The following is an 18,734-nucleotide window of genomic DNA, read 5'->3' on the forward strand; positions in this document are numbered from 1 at the left end:
CCCGGGCTTGGGAGTCAGAGGTCATGGGTTCGAATCCCGGCTCTGCCATTTGTCAGCTGTGTGACTGTGGGCAAGTCACTTCACTTCTCTGGGCCTCAGTGACCTCATCTGTAAAATGGGGATTAACTGTGAGCCTCACGTGGGACAACCTGATTACCCTGTATCTACCCCAGCGCTTAGGACAGTGCTTTGCACATAGTAAGCGCTTAACAAATACCAACATTATTATTCCAGGGTAATCAGGTGAGGCTCACAGTCTTAATCCCCATTTTGCAGATGGGGTAACTGAGGCCCAGAGAAGTGAAGTGACTTGCCCACAGTCACACAGCTGACAAGTGTCACGAGGCAGAATTTGAACCCATGACCTCTGACTCCCAAGCCCGTGTTCGTTCCACTGAGTCACGCTGCTTCTCTATAATAATGTTGGTATTTCTTAAGCGCTTACTATGTGCAGAGCATTGTTCTAAGCTGTCCTCATCTGTTAAAATGGGGATTAAAAAAAAATGTGAGCCCCACGTGGGACAATCTGACTACCCTGTATCTATGCCAGCACTTAGAACAGTGCTCTGCACATACTAAGCGCTTAACAAATACCATAATTATTATTATTATTAAGCACTGGGGTAGATACAGAGTAATCGGGTTGTCCCACTTGAGGCTCACAGTTAATTCCCACTTTACAGATGAGGTCACTGAGGCACAGAGAAGTGAAGTGACTTGCCCACAGTCACACAGCTGACAAGCATTTATTGAGCGCTTAGTACGTGCAGAGCACTGTACTAAACGCTTGGAATGGACAATTAGGCAACAGATAGAGGCAATCGCTGCCCAGTGACGGGCTCACAGTCTGTCAGATGGTGGCATTTATGGAGCGCCCACTGTACCTAGAGCGCTTTACTAATGAAGCGCTTGGGAAGGTGATAATAATAACAATGATGGTATTTGCTAAGCGTTTACTATGTGCCAAGCACTGTACTAAGCACTGGGGTGATCAGGTTGTCCCATGTGGGGCTCACAGTTTTAATCCCCATTTTACAGATGAGGTCACTGAGGCCCAGAGAAGTGAAGTGACTTGCCCAAAGTCACACAGCTGGCAAGCGGCAGAGCCGGGATTAGAACCCATGACCTCTGAAACCCAAGCCCATTATTAAATACCACAATTATTGTTATTATTATTATTATTATTAAAGTGCAGTACAACAGAGTTGATAGACAGGATCCTCGCCCTCAAGGAGTTTACAGTCTAGTGGGGGAGACAGACGTTAAAATAAATTACAGACAGGGGAAGCAGCAAAGTACCCGATTATGTACAAAAATGTTGTGGGAGTGGGGTAAGCATCACAGAGTTTAGGGGGTGTGGAGCCAAGTGCATAGGTAGGGTAGGGATATGAGAATTGACTCCTATCCACCCCAGTGCTTAAAACAGCGTGGGCACAAAGTAAGGGCTTAACAAGTATCATAATTATTAATTATTATCATTAGGGGTTGTCAGGGAAGGCTTCTAGGAGGAGATTTTAAGATTTTAATAGGATCATGGAGTTGGGAAGAGTAGTGGTGGTCTTGCAGATTTGAAGAGGGTGGGAGTTCCAGGCAGGAAGGAAGATGTGCACTTCTTACTAACTCTAGCCCTTCCTTTTCACACCTTCCTCTCCTCTCAACCCACTCAGGGCCATTTTCTCCACCCTCCCACCCTCCATCCGCTGCGCCCCGGATCTGTGAAGTTGGAGAAGGGGAAGGGCCCCCTCTCGGCCTTCTGTTTTCCTGGGGAGAAGTTGATTGAGACGGAGCATGGCTTTAGTGGCCTGGGAATCAGGACATGGATTCTAATCCCACCTCCACCACGTATCTTCTGTGTGAAGTCACTTCACTTCGCTGTGCTGTAACACACTTCGATGTGTTACCTCATCTGTAAAGTGGGGATAAGAGTGTGAGCATAGGGACTGTGTCCAACCTGATGAACCTGTATCTTCCCCAGTGCTTAGAATGGTGTTTGGCACATAGGAAGCGCTTAACAAGTACTATTATTATTATTATTCTGGATCTCCCCTGTGACCCCTGGGGCTGTGTGGGGCGGGGGGGGGGCAGGTCCCCAAGATAGGAAGAAGCAGTCTAATTTGAATTTTCTCCAAAGCCTGGCTGGAGGAAGGGTCCAGGAGGGAAGACAGAGCTCATCCCTCCTGCTCTAGGAGCCCCCTCTACAACCCCTGCCTGGGTTCTGCAGAAGCAGAAAGTCTTCAAGCTCAGGACTGGTGCTCCGACCACCGGCAGATCTCCACTTGGACCTGGCAAAGGCGGCATCTTTCTCGGGCAAGGGGGTGGAGAACAGGCTACATTGATTTGTACCCAGCAGCTTGGTTGATGTGGTGGGCACAGACCTGGCCGAGCAGAAACGCAGCTGGACCTGGGTGCTTCCACTCAGCCTGGGGTGGAAGTGGTTGGACCCAGTTCTGATGATCAGTGGACTCCAGGCCTGACCCCGAGAGGAAAAACACATGGCCACAGCTGGGCCTGAGAGAGCCAGCGGGAATGGTATTGAAGAAGCAGCGTGGCTCAGTGGAAAGAGCACGGGCTTGGGAGTCAGAGGTCATGGGTTTGAATCCTGGCTCTGCCATTTGTCAGCTGTGTGACTGTGGGCAAGTCACTTAACTTCTCTGTGCCTGAGTTACCTCAACTGTAAAATGGGGATTGACTGTGAGCCCCACGTGGGACAACCTGATTCCCCGTGTCTACCCCAGTGCTTAGAACAGTGCTCTGCACATAGTAAGCGCTTAACAAATACCAACATTATTATTATTCTCTGTGCCTCAGTTACCTCATCTGTAAAATGGGGATGTGAGCCTCACGTGGGACAACCTGATTACCCTGTATCTACCCCAGCGCTTAGAACAGTGCTCTGCACATAGTAAGCGCTTAACAAATACCAACATTATTATTATTATTATTGTTACCGTACTTGGATTTCATCTCTCTCACCACTGACACCTCGCCCACGTCCTGCCTCTAGCCCGGAACACCATCCTCCACCCTCATATCCAAGACAATTGCTCTTCCCCCCTTCTAAGCCTTATTGAAGGCAAATCTCCTCCAAGAGGGCTTCCCTAAGCCCTCCTTTCCTTTTCTTTAACTCCCTCCTGAGTCGCCCTGACTTGCTCCCTTTATTTATCCCTCCTCCCAGCTCCACATATCTGTAGTTTATTTAATGTCTGTCTCCCCATCTAGAGTGCAAACTTGTTGTGGGCAGGGATGTGTCTGTTACACTGTACTCTCCCAAGTGCTTAGTACAGTGCTCTGCACACAGTAAGCACTCAATAAATACGACTGAATGAATGAAAGGGACCACTTCTGGGTTTGGTGTCCTGTGCTGGCAGGGAAAACTCCAGCAGGAGAGGTACTGGAGGGGAATGGGACCCCACCCTGCAAAACTCCCTCTGGTCTTCCAACTCTTGGTGAGGCCAAAGCCAGTCAGCAGCCAGGAAAGCAGGTAAGTTTTATGAGCACTGCACTACAAATATATTTTTAGCAATTTGACGTCAACAAGCCACCAGTCCCCCCCCCCACTTCAAAACTCTCCTAAAATCTTATCTCCTCTAAAAGCTCTTCCCTGACTCAGCCCTTAATTTCATTTCCCCATCCCCTTCTATTTTAATACCTGTCCCTGCTCTAGACTGTAAGTTCCTGCTGGCAAGAAGCCCGTCTACCAACTCTTAGAATAAGAGTTTAGCATAGTACCCTACACATCGTAAGTGCTCAGTAATAATTTATTATTTACATGTAATTTATTTATATTAATATCTGTCTCCACCGCTAGACTGTGAGATCATTGTGGGCAGGGAAAGTGCCTCTTTGTCCTCTTCCAAACACTCAGTACAGTGCTTTGCCCACAGTAGTCAATAAATACAATTGAGTGAATAGCACTAAATGATCAAGCTCTTTGAACTTTACACTGATGAAGTAATCGTGCAGAGACATGAGGACCGAGAGAGAACCTGTGCAGACGGTCTAGACACCTCCAGTGTGTTGCACAGTTCCACTTGACCTCTCTGGTCCCCATAGTTGTGTTCCTACAGGGGATCAGACTGCCACGAGTTGAGTGGGTAAGGGGGAAAGCCAGTGGGGAGAATGCATTGCAAACGGCACATCGTCTTTTCCCTAGGGCCAGTGATGGCCACAGCAGAGTGGCCACAGAGTGCCAGCAGGTGGTTACGGTCTCCCGTCACCCCATCGTGAACCAGCCATCTTTCAGGAATCCCTCCAGGCCCGTTCACTTCCTGGATGCCATGGGTGGCCCTCTGGTCAGAGGCCTTGCTCCCTAACCGCAGCCCCCCCCACCCCCGGCTTCTGGACATTCCCACCCCCTCTCCCACGGGGTGTCCATCCCCCACTGAGGGCGGCCCAGTCACCCAAATCGCAAGCACCTGGGGACGCCAAGGCTTCATCGTCAGCGACTGTTTATTTGAACTGAGCGAAGGGGTCTACAGAGAACATGTAAGACTGAAGATACCCTTGAGGCTACAGAGCCAGCCCCCCAGGGGACGAGTTCGGGAGCTGCCCCCAACTGGAGGATGAGAGAGAGGTGGTGGGGGGCGGGGAGATGCGGCACTAATAGGAACTCATTGGCAGGACACTGGCCAAGCTGTGTAAATATGGAGGAAACATTACAGACCATTTCACAGTTTGACACGAGTGTATGTTACAGTTTTACATTTCAATTCACGACTGTGCAGCTTGTGTGTGGCCTTGCTAAACGGCCCAGTGGTCCCAGCCCCATGCCGCCGCCGGCCCCAGGACGGACATACAGGCACGGTGACACGCACGCCCACACAAACAAAAGTCAACGCAACATACAAAAAGATCCCCAAAAATCAGATCGCTTAGTACAACGACGCTCTTCATGTTACAGGAGGAGAGGCCTTTAGGAGGGGAATGCTGTGGGCCTTTTCAGGGAAGACGACCCCTTGCCCTTACAATGTGGAGATCCAGCTGGTCTCCGCACCCCCGGAGGAAAAAAGCAGAATAAAACCAGGTTGTTTAAAAAAACAAAAAACAAAAAAACAGCAAAAAACACACCCTACATGTACATTAAGAGGAAATGGGCCCAGGCAGTGTCCGACTGCCCAGGTAATAAATACGGCTGGCGGCAGGGGGAACCTCCGGAGGACGTGGCTCCCGTCTCCGTCACTCTGCCGATAAAACCTACGAAGCGCCTGGTAGGGGCTGGCGGCAGCAGGAGCTGAGAGGCGCCGGGCTCTGGGCTTTCGGCTCGGGTGGACTCCGGTCCCCCCAGGAGTCGCCGCCATCGCTGGTCACCCGCAGGCCCGGAGGTGGGGGAGGGTGTGGGGGGAGGGAACGGGAGGAGAAGGCTGGAGCTCTCCTGTGCCCGTAGCGGGGACATGGTACCCGCCTCCGTTACATGCTCATGTGCTCCGGGAGGACATACGAAATGTCGTCCCACGGATGGCGGTAGAGGCCTTGCTTGAGCCTCTTCTGGTCGAGGTAGTGCCCTGCACAAGGAAAGGAAGGGGCTCTTTAGGAAGGGGGGAAGGGAGGGAGGGACTGAGGAAGGGGAGGGTTCTGTTTAGGAGTGGGGGAAGGGAGGGAGAAACTTCCACGCCAAGCCAAAGGGTCTCTCGGTTGACCCAGGCAGATGGACTTGGATGAGCTGTAAGCCGTAGGCCTCAGCTGCAAGGCCGAGTCGCCGAACCACAAGACGCTCTCTGGGACTCCCGCCGGGCCCAGAAGCAGCGATGTGGGGGGACGGGGAGAGGGGGAGTGGAGCCGAATGAAGATGGCGGCCTTGGGGAGACACCCAGGGTTCGATCCTCCAAAAACCGGACTCACCAATGAATCCCATGCTCCGTCCCAAGACGAAGATGCCGTTGAGAGCTCCGATGTCGATGTATTCGTCGGCTTCCTCCCTGAAACAGAGGCAATTTCCAGCTTTACCAACATCGGGGTCTAGCTGCGCTTGGCCGGGCCGATCCTGGGAACGCACAGAACCCCAGCCCCTAGTGCCAGCGGATCCAGCTCGGCCCCGGGCCTCAGCGCCGCCCGCCGGGGAGGACCTGAGGGGCTCACCGGGTGAACGAGCCGCAATTCCGCAGCATGTCGACGAACGCGACCCCGATGAACCCGTCCACGTTCAGGATGAGGTTCGGCTTCTGCGGAGGAGAGACGGCGTGTTGGAGGCCGAGCTCAATCCGCGGTACCCGCAGCCCTGCTCCCCTTCCCTGAGGAGCGCCCGCAGGGCCCTCACCTTCGAGGTGGTGATCTTCTCGACCTCCAGGGCGTAGTCCAGCAGCGGGGTGGCGGGGAAGTGTTGTTTGACATAATCTTTCAGGATCTGCACTCGCATGTCCGGGTTGTTGATCTGGAAGCCAATCCCAGTGGTCCGGAGGCCTCTGCCCGGCTGAGGCCAGATCCCCTCCACACCATCCCTTGGCCCCCCCACTCCGAGGAGTTCACGCTGCCACAGGGTGCCAGGGACTCGTTTATCCCGTACCTACCCCAGCGCTGAACACAGTGCTTGGCACATAGGTCCTAAATACCACAGTTATTACTGCAATCGGGGGCAGGGATTGACAGAAAGCTACAGTTCAACATTAAGCAGGTTGGACCCAGGCACAGGTGGGAGTCGGCAAGGGCAGAGCCAGCCACCTCCAGCCGCGCTTACCCCCGGCCCTTACCGATTTAACCCTGTGTCCGATGCCCATGATCAGTTTCCCCTCTTTCTTCATCTTGTTCACAAACTCCATGGGGATGATGCCGCTGTCGAAGGCCTTGCTGAACATCTTGGCTGCGGCATCCAAGGCTCCGCCAAACCGATCTCCCTGCATCATAGACCTCCACGTCACCCGGGGCCCAGACCCTCCGACCAGATGCCCAGGAGAGATGGGTGCCCCACCCCCCACCACTGGCCCTTCCACCTGGGGTCTCACAGATAAGATCCATGGAGAACTAATCTGCCCTACCCCGAGGGAGGCCCAGGCAAGGAAAAGCGAGGAATCCAGGCACCCGGGACCCACAGTTATAGTCAGAGGCTCAGAACGCTGGTCCCAGCAGGCTGGGTTCACAGGTGGTCTCCACTGCCTCAGCCCCTGACTCCTCGTGGAGACGTGGGCCGGAGCCCGGTAGTGGACACTGCACACCGGTCAGTGGTGGGCAGCAGGGAGGTAGAGAATGCGGGGGCGGCCTGGGGCGAGGACTCACGATGGTGAGCAGGCCGGACGTGAGGCTGGAGACCAGGTCCTTGCCAGCCCGGGCGCAGATGATTGTATTGTGGGCTCCGGAGACGGCCGGCCCGTGGTCCGCCGTCACCATCAAGCACATCTCGATGAACTGGCAGGAGTACTTGGGCAGCCTGAAGGCCGGGGGGAGGGGAGGGAAGAGAGGTGGCGATGAGAGAGAGACCACAGCCACGGGCCCAAGGGAGACTCCACGTCAGCCAGTCCCAGGCCATGGCCAAGGGGACCAATCAGAGAAGAGGAAAGAGGTGTGATAGAGGGTTTGGGGGTAGAAGGTATGTCGGGGGCAGGGGAGAGGGAGAAGAGCGGGAAAAGGAGCAGAGAACTAGGCAGATAAATGAGCTTCTCCCTTTGTGGGGAGGTGGGAGTTTGCAGGCTGTTGAGGGCTTCCCAAGCTCTTTCCCCTTACTCCTACCACCACAGGAGTCAGGGGGCAGCTAGCCCCTCCAAAGCTTGCTGCCACCCCACCTCTGTTCCAAAGAAGTGGGGGGATATGACTTGCAAAGACTCCAAGGAACAGGACTCCCATTTCTGCACCTCACGTCCACCCTGCCGGGAAGCTCTTCTTCTCACCGTTCCCCAGTTCTGTGCCTACACCTGCCCACCGCAACGCAAGCCCCCACCGGACGCTGAGCTGGCCCTCTTGAGGCTCCCAGCTCCCCATTGCAGGCCTGAGCTGACCACAGGATGCAGTCCCAAGGCTCTCACCGTCTCTGGAACCAGAGCAGGCCTAGCACCCCGCCAATGCCCATCTCCTCCTTGAACACCTCGGTGATGGGCATCCCAGCATAGATCAGCTCCTGGCCCCGCTCGTCACAGATGCTGGTCATGAAGGAGGCGGGTTTGCGGATCAGGCCCAGTTCCTGGGATATAAACAGAACAGAAGCTCCACAGCTGTCCCTGCGCACACCTGGGACCCCTACTCGCCTCTCCCAAACCCTGTATGTGTGTATGTCTCTCTCTGCTATCTGTGCTTGTGCTCCGGGGTACAGGGTTTGCCTGTGACAGGTGTGGGGGCACTCAACTCTCCCATCAGACAAAGGGCAGGGACTGTGACTTCTCCCTATGACCCTCTCCCAGGGCTCAGTGACCTCTGGAGAGACGGCGGGATTTTATTTCTATGAATAATGGATGAGGTACAGACCCGCTCCCCCGGGCTCCTGCCATTACCCCCAACTCCCCAAGGCAGAGGCCCAGAACTGCAAAGGCGGCAAGCCTCCCGCTTGGCTTAGCTTGCTGTGCCCCGGGTCAAAGGTTAGAGCTGCTCCTGGGGGGCGAGGGGACGCTGAGGGCAGTTGCCTGCTGACCTCCAAGCTACACCATTAGCCCAGGGCCAAAATCCTCCCTGGAACCTGGGGAGTCGGAGCCTTAAGGCTGGGCCAGTACCCTGCACCCTCACCCCCGCCCACCCACACCGCCCCAGGCCGTCGCTTACCCTGGCCCAAGAGTAATCCATAGGGACTGTCGGTGGGGGCACCTCTTGAGCGGGGACAATCACTCCCTTGGCCACGAGATCTTCGTACACAGACCTGGGGGAGTGGGAGAGAACATTAAAGGGCTTTACCTGACGCACTCAGACCAGCAGCCTTCTGGGGTCACTCCTATCTTCCATTCCTCTGGCTCGAGAAATTGCACTCCACCTCCCTTCTTCCCTAACTAGATATTGGTGCACCCCTGGTGTCAGGGCCCAGGTGGGGTGAACTTCAACTTGACTGGGTTGGTCCAGGCAGTCAGGGCCTACGCCAATTCTGGGCTGACTGAGGAGAGGAGAGGAGGCAGACCCCAGGCCTTGGCTTGGGTTCGAGGGGCAAAGGGGAGTGCTGGCTCTGGGGTAGGGGACACTGATGGCAGAAGCAAGAGTGGGCTTACTGAATCACATCTCCCAGCTCATCGAAGCTCCGGGGCACGTAAGCACCGGCCTCCTTCAGTGCCTGGTTCTTGGCTACTGCGGTCTCTGACGCTTGGTTGGCACAGGCGCCCGCGTGGCCGAACTGCACCTGGAATCACGAACAGTCGATCCATTAACCGAGGCCCTGGCCACCTGATTCGGAGGCCACTGGGGTCCTGACTTCTCTTTCCCCTCAGGCCCCTCCCTAGCCCTCACAAATGGTATTGGCTGAGCTCTAAGGCACTGAATTAAGCATTGGGGAAAAGAAGAACAAAAGCAAGACCCTCCCCCAAATTCCGGCCCTCCAGGAGCTCACACACTGTAACAGAGGAGACCGGCAAATAGTAACTCACAAACAGCACCCACCACAGTAGGAGGAAGGCCAAGGGCAGTCTGACATTGGCTAGGTATCACTCCCAAGCAGGGTGGAGGGGAGGGGTATCTCCCCTAAAAAGCCAGAACTACAACCCTGCCCACAAAGAGGTGGTCGAGGTGTCCTCTCTGCTAGGCACCCCAACTCCTCTCCATAACGTGTCCACACTGTCTGCTCCAGGACTTGTGGGACCAATTTTGGGGGTGACCAGAGAGAGCCATTTATGTCAGACGCCAGTTGTGCCCTTCTCACTGGGGCCACAAGGAAAAAAGAGAGTGCAGCTCCCAGAGGGGGCAGACGTCAGAGCAAGCACCGAAGGGAACAATGGAACTGTTTACTCCTGATTGATTCAAGACCCCTCAGACTTTAACTGCTTGTGGAATATGGCATGATGTGGGGCTCCTGGTGTTCCGCTTCCCCTGTCCCGGTCCTCCGCCACCTTCCCTGACTTCTCCTATGCCCTTCTTGGCAACTTGCTGCTCCTCCAAGGGGCCCGGTGCCCCAGCCCATCGTTCCCCACCACAGCCACCCACCTCAGAGGAGAACATGGTGGCACAGGTCCCGATGCACCAGCAGACGATGGGCTTGGTCAGCCGGCCCTCCCGGATGCCCCGGCAGATGCGGTATTCTTCAGTGCCGCCAATCTGGCAAGGGAGAGGAAAGCAGTTGGGCCCCGGCTCCCGACCCTCTCAACGTAGGCTGTGTGGTCACCCACGTGGGATTGGAACCCACAGAAAGCAGGCAGGGCCCCAGAGAAAGCAGGCTATGAGCAAGGGAACAGTGGATTCAAGATGGAAAAAGCTCCCTCAATCCCAGAGAAGGGTCTAGCAAGGCCCCAGCGAGGAGTCCGCCAGCAAGGACATGGAGGGTAGGGGTTATGGGGAGAGAGAAGGATGAGGGAAAGTCTGGAGGATAAGGTGGGGCCTGAATCCAGGCCCCAAGGGTCTGCTCTCTGCTCAGCTACTCAGAGCCCTAGTCAGCAGGGCACAACTCACCTCCCCCAACACCACGATCATCTTCACCCCCGGGGTGTCCTGGTAGCGCAGAACGTGATCCATGAATGTTGACCCCGGGTACCTGCCGGTCAGGAGGGGAAAGACAGTGATGGGGGTCAACGGGCCGAGAGGGGAGGGCAACCATGATCCCCATCAATCCCAGGGCACCTGTGCTCGCTCACCCACCTGAAGCCCTAGTGAATAGTCTCCACTATTGTCCTTACTGTTTGAGCAGGCAGTGATTCATCTGTCCATCCTCCCTTTCCCTTCCTCCCCCACTAGAAATACTATCCTGTGTCTCTCTCTTATTAGACTGAAATCTCTTTGAGGGTGGAGTCAGAGACTTTGACGTCTGCCGCACGGTTCCCCAGGGTTCAGTAACAGTTACGGTATTTGTTGAGCGCTTACTATGTGCCAGGCACTGTTCTAAGCGCTGGGATGGATCCAAGTAAATCAGGTTGGGCACAATCTCTGTCCCACGCAGGGCTCATAGTCTCAAACCTCATTTTAAAGATGAGGTACTTGAGGCCCAGAGAAGTGAAGTAACTTGCCCAAGGTCACACAGCAGAGAAGTGGCGGAATTGGGATTAGAACCCATGGCCTTCTGACTCCCAGGCCCTTGCTCTATGCACTACCAGAGATGGGGGATGAGAGGGACAGGGACCACACTCAGTCTTACAAAGAGAGGACACAGAAACCGGGGTGTGGACGATGGGGAAGAGAAGGCAGACCTCAAGATGCCCAGGGTCGTTGTTAACTTCCCCATCCCTTATCCTTTTCCCCAAAACACACCTGTTCCCACCAACAACCACATCCAAGACCCTCTCCCATTCCCCCCCAACACACACACACCTGTCCCCACCGATAGCCACACCCTCATAGACGCCATCGGTGGTCCTGGAGATGATGTTGTTGAGTTCGTTGGACATGCCCCCTGAGCGGGAGACATAGGCCACGCTCCCAGGGCGGTACAGCTTGGAGGCCAGGATGTTGTCCAGCATGCCGCCCGTGTTCCCAATCTTGAAACAGCCAGGCTTGATGCCACCCACCTGCAGGCAGGGGCAATGAGGGTGAGTCCTACCCCGCTCTACCCCTGCCCCCCTTCCCCCTGCCCAGAGAAACTCTGGACTGTCTGAACAGGGAGATTCTGGCTAGTGGAACAGGCCAGTGCTCAGGAGAAGCAGGCAGGGTATGCACAAGCCCTGCAATTCCCCATGTGAGAGCCACTCAGGAGTGGGAGCGGTAGGGATACTTTAGAAGGGGCAGAGGGGCAACTGGAGGGATGGGGAATATGGAGGGATAGGGTTGGTAGAAACAAGTGATGGTGGCGGGTGATGGAGCAGAGAACCACTTACAGTAGCAGGGCCGATGATGGTGACTCCCTTTTGGTCTGCCTTCTTGATCAACTTCCGGGTCAAGGCCTCAGGGATGCCCTCGGCGATAATGGCAATGGTGCGGATCTGGGCCCAGATGCGGGCAACGGACAGGGACACACAGGGACCGACAGTTATGACCCCCTCGGCACTACCCAGAGCCCCCCAATGGCTGAAGCCAGCTAATCCAGAGCTCAGGCCAGGCTGCGGACTACTTTGCCTGGACCTCCCTCCCCCTTCCCAGCCCCGCCCCACCTCCACCAGGCCCCTTCCCCAACCTGCGCGTAGTTCATGGTTTCCAGGGTGCTGTCATAAGCCGAGCGCAGGGAGGCAAAGTTGATGAGGACATCCACCTCTGGGTGCTTCTTCATGGCATCCGCCATGTTTTTGAAAACAGGAACCAGGATCTCTTTGTGTCCCCAGTAGAACTTCTGCTTGTGGTCCCCGCTGCAGGAAGGTGGGAGGACGTGGTCATCATTCATGCCCCCATCCGCAATCCCCAGCCCATGGCCACTGCCCCCCACGCCCGGCTGCCTGGGCTCACGTGAAGGGGTAGACCATGGCGGCCACCGAGGGCCCGTCCCGGGAGCAGATGTAGTCGAAGTCGAACATGCCCTGCACGGCGCGTGTCTGCATGCCCCACACGATGGCCTTGGTGTGGCGGCTGAACAACGTCGCGGACTTGCCTGGGGGTGGGCAGAGGGGAGGGGACGGTCCAACCCACGCCGGCACACAGCATCCCCGCCAGCGAAAGCCCCCCAGCTTGGGGGTTCCGCTCCGTGGGCCACGTGGTGGCAGTCGGTGGGCCCCCCCCCCCCCCGAAACTGGTGAAATGCCACTGCCCCACACTCGGGTTGGGGACTGTAAGCCAATGGCTTACAGGGGGGAGGATCAGGAGGAACTGGGAGCTGGAAGCACAGTTCCGGGCCCAGGAAGGGCCATCCCTAGCCAGACGACATCCTAGGCCCATTATGAGCGGGGCGGGCCAGGAGAGGTTGGCCAGGTGGCCACTGGGCAGAGATGGTGGAAGGTCAACTGGAAACTCCTGGGGCCCCAAGTCTGGAGACCCCAGGTGCAGAGTGCAATCCCCCAACTCAGGCAGCTCCAGAACCCACTGCAGCCTCTGGTCACGGGGTGATCCCACTGCCCAACTCTGGGGTCCGGAGAAGGCCCCAGACCCACTGACTCCCGCCCAGTGGAAGACAAGGCGGCTCCAGGCATCACAGCAAGCAGCCCCCAGCAGAAGACAACGGAGGACCAACAGTTCCATGGTGCTCTTGGCCAGGGCCACTGTCCCCTCCCCAGCAGGCCCCTCCACCATGTACTGAAGAGACCCTGAAAGGATGAGTCCTGTCCTCTGTTCTGAGAATTTATTTCCCAGAGATTCCCCAAATCCTCCTTCCCACCCAGAGGCCCCTGCTCACTGGTCCCTCACTTCTTTTCCCACTCTGAACCCCTCCTTTCCAGTCAGCCCTTCCCTAGAGGCAGAGGCTAGTTAGGGGTTCCCAGGGTATTTCTCCAGTGTGCTGCTCGCTCCTCAGTCTTGCTGACCCAGACATCAAAGGGTGCACAGAGGGGTCCTGGGGCCAGATCGCCACCTCCCCACTGCAACAACCTTTCCAGACCCACTTAATTCCCTCCGGGAGGGTGAGTCCGTGTCTGGGCTTGGGGGATGGATGCCCCGATTCCTGGCTCTGTTCAGCACCCTGGTCCCTCCCTTTTCCTAAACTGTCTCCCTGGCACACACGAGATCATCCACCCCAAAGCCCTGCCAAAAACCAGATCCAAACGTGAGTCCCAGGAAGCGGCTGCCAAGTTAGAACGGGGGCGTGTTACACGGGAGGCAGAGGCTGGGGAGGAAGGGGCCAGCTGTGGGGAGGTGGGGAGGCTGGAGGGCGAGGAAGAGGATGGGGGAGGGGACGGCTGGAGGCCAGGGCGGCTGGGACCGGGAAGTAGCGGCAGAGAGGGAGCGGAGGGGGAGCCGCCCGACCAGCTAGACAACACTGCAGACTGTCAGGAGAAGACACACTGCCCGGCCAGGCCGCGTAAGCTGGACCGGACACACTCAGCTGGCTGCAGGAAGCCTACCTTGCAGAGCTCCTGAAGGTGGGACAGAATCTGTCAAAGAAAGAATGACCAGGGCACTGGGTGACCGCGAGCACCCCAAGGGAGCGCCCTGGGGGCGGGGCCGGCCGGCTCAGGCCTGGTGCGAGGCGGTGGCGGCAGGAGGTGGGAGGGAGAAACGAGCTGGCGCAAAAGCAGTGAGATGGGAAGTCTGAGTGGAAGTGGGGCAGTATAGGGGGCATCAGTGGCTCCGCTCCACACCCCCTCCGGCAGGCCCCACGCCATCACCAACTTCGAACCAGGCAGCTGCTGGGCCCGCCCCACCCCTAGAAAGGTAACATGGGGGGCAGCTCTACCCTCGAGGTTCTGCCGCAGCACTGGATCAGCCCCTCCGGAATCCGACCACGAGGGCCAAGACGGGGGGTGGGGGCCCTCCCTCACAGTGCTTCTGGCCCCACCCAACAGGGTGGTCCCATACCCAGAGAGAAAGGAGTGGAAGAGCAGCTGCGGAAAGAAGGGGTAAGGGTTTAGGCACAGGGGTCCCTGGGACGCGGCAGGAGAGGCGATTGGGAACTCTGGGCCCGAGGCTGGAGTGACCCCACTGGCTCGGCCTCTCTGGAGGGGAGGGAGCAGGTGGAAGGAGGCTGGCTCTGGCACGGGTTGGATTCCGGCTCTCCTGTTCTCCAGGCCGTGGTCAGCTACCTGGGGAGACGGCGGAGCCTCCGGAGATGGTTTGGCCAAAGCTGCTGCCAGCCGAGGCACCTGCTGAGCCGCCTCCAGGGCTCGGAGACCTCATAAAGCCGGCAGGGAGAGGGCAGGTGCCCGCCCCGACCTCACTCCATGAGACCACCCAAGATACACGCCCTCATCCATCCGCTCTGCCCATGTCCTTCTGTCCGGGGCAGCCCGGGGGCAGGGCAAGTTCCCAGAGTTCTCGGGCTCACCTTGGGGCATGGCTGGTTTAGCCTTCTTGGCAGGGGCTACAGCCTCGTCAGCTTTGGATTCCGAGAAAGAAGCAGTTCGGCTGGGGGCGGGGGTCTGGGGAGGAAGTGGGGGGAACTGGGTCACTCAATGGCCACCTGAACCTCTCCCTATCCCACTCCACCCCCCGGGCCGTTGGAGGGGCTGTGCGGAAGAGCTTGTAGTGGACAGGATGGGCTGGTACAGGTTGGGAGCTGAGGTGGAGAGTGGGCCCAGCCTGGGGGGGGGGTAGAGGGTTTTCAGGTGCAGTGGCAAGAGTACAGCGGCATCGGGCACTTACCGAGGAGCTGCCGCCGGCATTGAGCAGGAAGTTGGCAGTGTGGGCCGCGGTAGGCGGCTGGTTCGGGATGGGCCGGTGCCCCAGGGCCATACCCACAATGGCCGTCATGTGGGTCTCGGTGCCAAACACATGGATGGGAATTCCCGTGGTTTTTCCTGTGGCCAAGGGAGACGGTGAAAATGGGTAAGATGGGGGAGATCCAGCTGTGGGGAGGGAGAAAGGCTGCCAAGGACCTGGCGGTGTATGTGTGCGCATTCTGGGTGTTGGGAGAGGGACTACGGAAAGAACCCAAGATCCTGCCTTCAAGCGGCTGCCAGTCTGATGGGGAGACAAATTTACTAGACTGTAAGCTACTTGTGGGCAGAGATCATATCTACTAACTCTGTTGCATTGTACTACTCCAAGCACTTAGTACGGTGCTCTAACAATAGGTGCTTAATAAATACAACTGATTGCCTGAGTGCCCCCATATGTGTCCCAAGTATCTGTGACAGAGAAGGCAGCAGATGCTTCCAGGCCCAGATGAGGGATCGACATTCATATCATTGTGATTGGGGATGGGGCATGGCCTACTGGATTAAGCATGGGCCTGGTTTCTAATCCTGACTCTGCCACTTGTCTGCTGTGTGACTTTGGGCAAGTCACTTCACTCAAACCTGTGCTTCAGTTACCTCGTCTGAAAAATGGGAAGACTGTGAACCCTATGTGGGTCACGGACTGTGTTCAACTTGATTAACCTCTATTTACCCCAGGCAGGTATGCTGCCTGGCACATAGGAAGCACTTTTATACCTTTTTTTTTCTTTTTCTTTTTTTTTAAGGTGAAGAGGATGAGTGTGGGTAGGCATGATGGATAAACTGTGGCAGCCAGGGAGAAGGGGGTAGGGATGCGGTGGGGGCAGGGTCTTACCAACTTCTCCCATGACCCGCAGGCCTTCCTGGTAATTGGGGCCGCCTCTTCGGACAAAGATGGTCACCGCGTGCTCCTTCAGGGGGCCCTGGTAGTCCCGAATCGCCCGCACGATGCCCTGGATGCCAGCAGAAGAGGGGGATCTTGCAGCAGCCTACCCCCAGGTCATCACCGAGCTCATCTAGAACCCTGCTGCCCAGACCTGGGCACCATGCACAGACGGTGTCGCAGGCTGGCCCCCAGATCCCCAGGTCCAGATATTAGCTGCCGCTCCCCACCCTCTGGGCCCGCAGCCTGGTCCCAACCTCCTAGCCCTGGTACCTTGAAGGTGGCGGCGACGTTGGTGAAGTTGGCAATGCTGCCGCCGATGATGAGAATCTTACCTGGGGGTGGAGAGGAAGACAAGGATGGTGTCACCCCCATTCCCAGCCCTCCACACTGGGAGAGTGTCCTTGAGAGCCCAGAATAAATCATCACCGGACAGCCATGCCCTCTCAAATGGATAAGTACAGGCCGTTCTCTGATACTCATTTCTTCCTGGGGGGCCTCCAGGAGGAACCGCCCCCTGAAACCGTAAGGGATGGACATTAGACAAGACAACCTCTTAGCAAGGAAAGGATGAGGTTCGGGAAGGTCCCGGGAGCCCAGCATCTCTTCCTTCAGGACCACGTCGGGCCTGCCTGGAGGCAGGGGATTGGAGGCCTTGACCCATCAGGGGAGCTGGCAGGAAGGGCGAGGAAGGGCTGGGGTTGGAGTCTCACCATCGTGGTGCTTCTCCCGGGTCATGAGGGAGAGGATGGTCTTGGCGTAGTCGTACGTCTGCTGCTCGCTGGGTGCGCCCGAGTACTCGCCGTAGTTGGCCAGCTCAGCCACGCCGCCCAAGTCACAGATGGTGTCGCTGCAGGAGGGGAAGAAAAGCATCAGGGAGGGCCCCTGATCCAACCAAGTGACAGTGCACCGGGAGGGGGACGGAGGGGGGCGGTTGCTCAGCGCTTACTGGGCACCAACTGGATCCAGCTGCCGGGGCAGGGGGAGGGAAGGGGGGCGTCCCACCCTCACCTCAGGTTCCCACCCGGAGCCGGCCGACCTGCCCCGCACCTGTACACGACCGAGGCCCCACCCCCGGCCACCATGGTCCAGATCCTGCCCTTGGGGTTCAGCAGGGTCAGTTTCAGGCTGGCGCCGCTCTTCGCATCCAAGTCAGCGATGTAGGCCTCCTGCAGAGAACGGGAGGGACAAGCGCTCCGGTCCACCGCCTCCAGTCCTGGGACCCCTTTCCATTCCACAACCGCCTCCCTCCTCCGAGGCCCTCCTGAGGAAGTCCCTGCTGGCCAGCTTGCAAGAAGGTGAGCCCCCAGCCCACGACCTAACCTCACTCATCTACTAAGTAGACAGATGCCTGTCTACTTGTTTTATTGTCTGTCTCCCCCTTCTAGACTGTGAGCCTCTTGTTGGGCAGGGATTGTCTCTATCTGTTGCCGAACTGTACTTTCCAAGCGCTCAGAGCAGTACTCTGCACACAGTAAGCACTCAATAAATGCGACAATGAATGAATGAATACTACAGCCTGACCTGACAGACCCACACACACCGCTCCTATAAAGTCTCAGTGCCTCGATCTCATCTATCCCGCCGTTGAACCCGAGGCCCGATTTCCCTGTGGGTCGGGATCTCCCTCCCCGTCATATCCAACAGTCCACCATTCTCCCCACCTTCAAAGCTCTCCTCAATATCACATTTCCTCCAAGAAGCCTTCCCACAGAAGCAGTGTGGCCTCTCGCTTAGAGCAGAGGCCTGGGAATCAGAAGGATCTGAGTTCGAATCCCAGCTCTGCCACTTGGCTGTGTGACCTTGGGCAAGTAACTTCACTTCTCTGTGCCTCAGTTACCTCATCTGTTTACATCTGTTTACACTTTACATCTCCCCTATGTCTACCCCAGCGCTTAGAACAGTGCTCGGCACATAGTAAGCGCTTAACAAATACCAACATTATTATTATTATTATCTGTAAAATGGGGACTGAAACTGTGGGATAAGGTCTGTGTCCTACCTGCCCTGCTTGTATCCACCCCAGTGCTTAGTGCAGCGCCTGGTACGTAGTAAGCCCTTAACAAATACCACAGTTACTAGTTACTTCATCTGCAAAATGGGGATTAAGACTGTGAGCTCTATGTGGGACAGGGACTGTGTCCAACCCAATTACCTTGTATCTACTCCACTGCTTAGAATACTGCCTGGCACATAACACGTACCATAAAAAAAAAAAAAATTTAAAAAGCCCGTTATTTCCCCTAACCGCCTTCCCCTCTGCGTCGACTATACACTTGACCCTGCACCACTCAAGCACTTTGATACTCACCCACCCCCAAACTATTTATGTAAATATTCTTATACCTTATTTCCTCTATCCCTAATCTACTTTAATGTCTGTCTCCCCATAGACTCTAAAACCCTTGTGGAAAGGGACCATACCCAACTCTGTTGTACTATACTTTCCCAAGTGTTTAGTACAGTGCTCTTCCCAAACGGAAAGCACTCAGATCTCACTGATTGGTGGGGCCACAGAGTTGGAGACGCAGCCTCCCAAGGGGGCTGAGTCGCAAGGGCAGTGCTGGCTACTCGGGTGGCCC

The 18,734-nt window shown here is 56.6% G+C and overlaps 1 protein-coding gene across 2 annotated transcripts in view; it reads right to left on the reverse strand.

The window, feature by feature from the left end:
• Nucleotides 1–4,431: 4,431 nt before the first annotated feature.
• The window catches only part of ACLY (ATP citrate lyase), a 31,393-nt gene continuing 17,090 nt past the window's right edge, over nt 4,432–18,734 (reverse strand). The window contains exons 8-29 of one of the 2 annotated variants that reach the window (XM_029075129.2): nt 17,203–17,321; nt 16,866–17,002; nt 16,426–16,487; nt 16,105–16,222; nt 15,196–15,350; nt 14,879–14,972; nt 13,959–13,988; nt 12,415–12,556; nt 12,149–12,317; nt 11,853–11,957; nt 11,350–11,546; nt 10,498–10,579; nt 10,036–10,146; nt 9,111–9,238; nt 8,677–8,770; nt 7,950–8,104; nt 7,207–7,357; nt 6,684–6,827; nt 6,254–6,367; nt 6,076–6,158; nt 5,839–5,915; nt 4,432–5,501 (exon numbers count right to left, since the gene is read on the reverse strand). In XM_029075129.2, the coding sequence (XP_028930962.1) occupies nt 5,407–5,501; nt 5,839–5,915; nt 6,076–6,158; nt 6,254–6,367; nt 6,684–6,827; nt 7,207–7,357; nt 7,950–8,104; nt 8,677–8,770; nt 9,111–9,238; nt 10,036–10,146; nt 10,498–10,579; nt 11,350–11,546; nt 11,853–11,957; nt 12,149–12,317; nt 12,415–12,556; nt 13,959–13,988; nt 14,879–14,972; nt 15,196–15,350; nt 16,105–16,222; nt 16,426–16,487; nt 16,866–17,002; nt 17,203–17,321 (2,562 nt within the window). In that variant the 3' untranslated portion in view covers nt 4,432–5,406. The remainder of the gene's footprint in view (nt 5,502–5,838; nt 5,916–6,075; nt 6,159–6,253; nt 6,368–6,683; nt 6,828–7,206; nt 7,358–7,949; nt 8,105–8,676; nt 8,771–9,110; nt 9,239–10,035; nt 10,147–10,497; nt 10,580–11,349; nt 11,547–11,852; nt 11,958–12,148; nt 12,318–12,414; nt 12,557–13,958; nt 13,989–14,878; nt 14,973–15,195; nt 15,351–16,104; nt 16,223–16,425; nt 16,488–16,865; nt 17,003–17,202; nt 17,322–18,734) is intronic. The other variant, XM_029075130.2, reaches the window with a different exon arrangement.

This window comes from Ornithorhynchus anatinus, chromosome 11 (genome assembly GCF_004115215.2).
Source record: "Ornithorhynchus anatinus isolate Pmale09 chromosome 11, mOrnAna1.pri.v4, whole genome shotgun sequence".
Lineage (NCBI taxonomy): Eukaryota > Metazoa > Chordata > Mammalia > Monotremata > Ornithorhynchidae > Ornithorhynchus > Ornithorhynchus anatinus.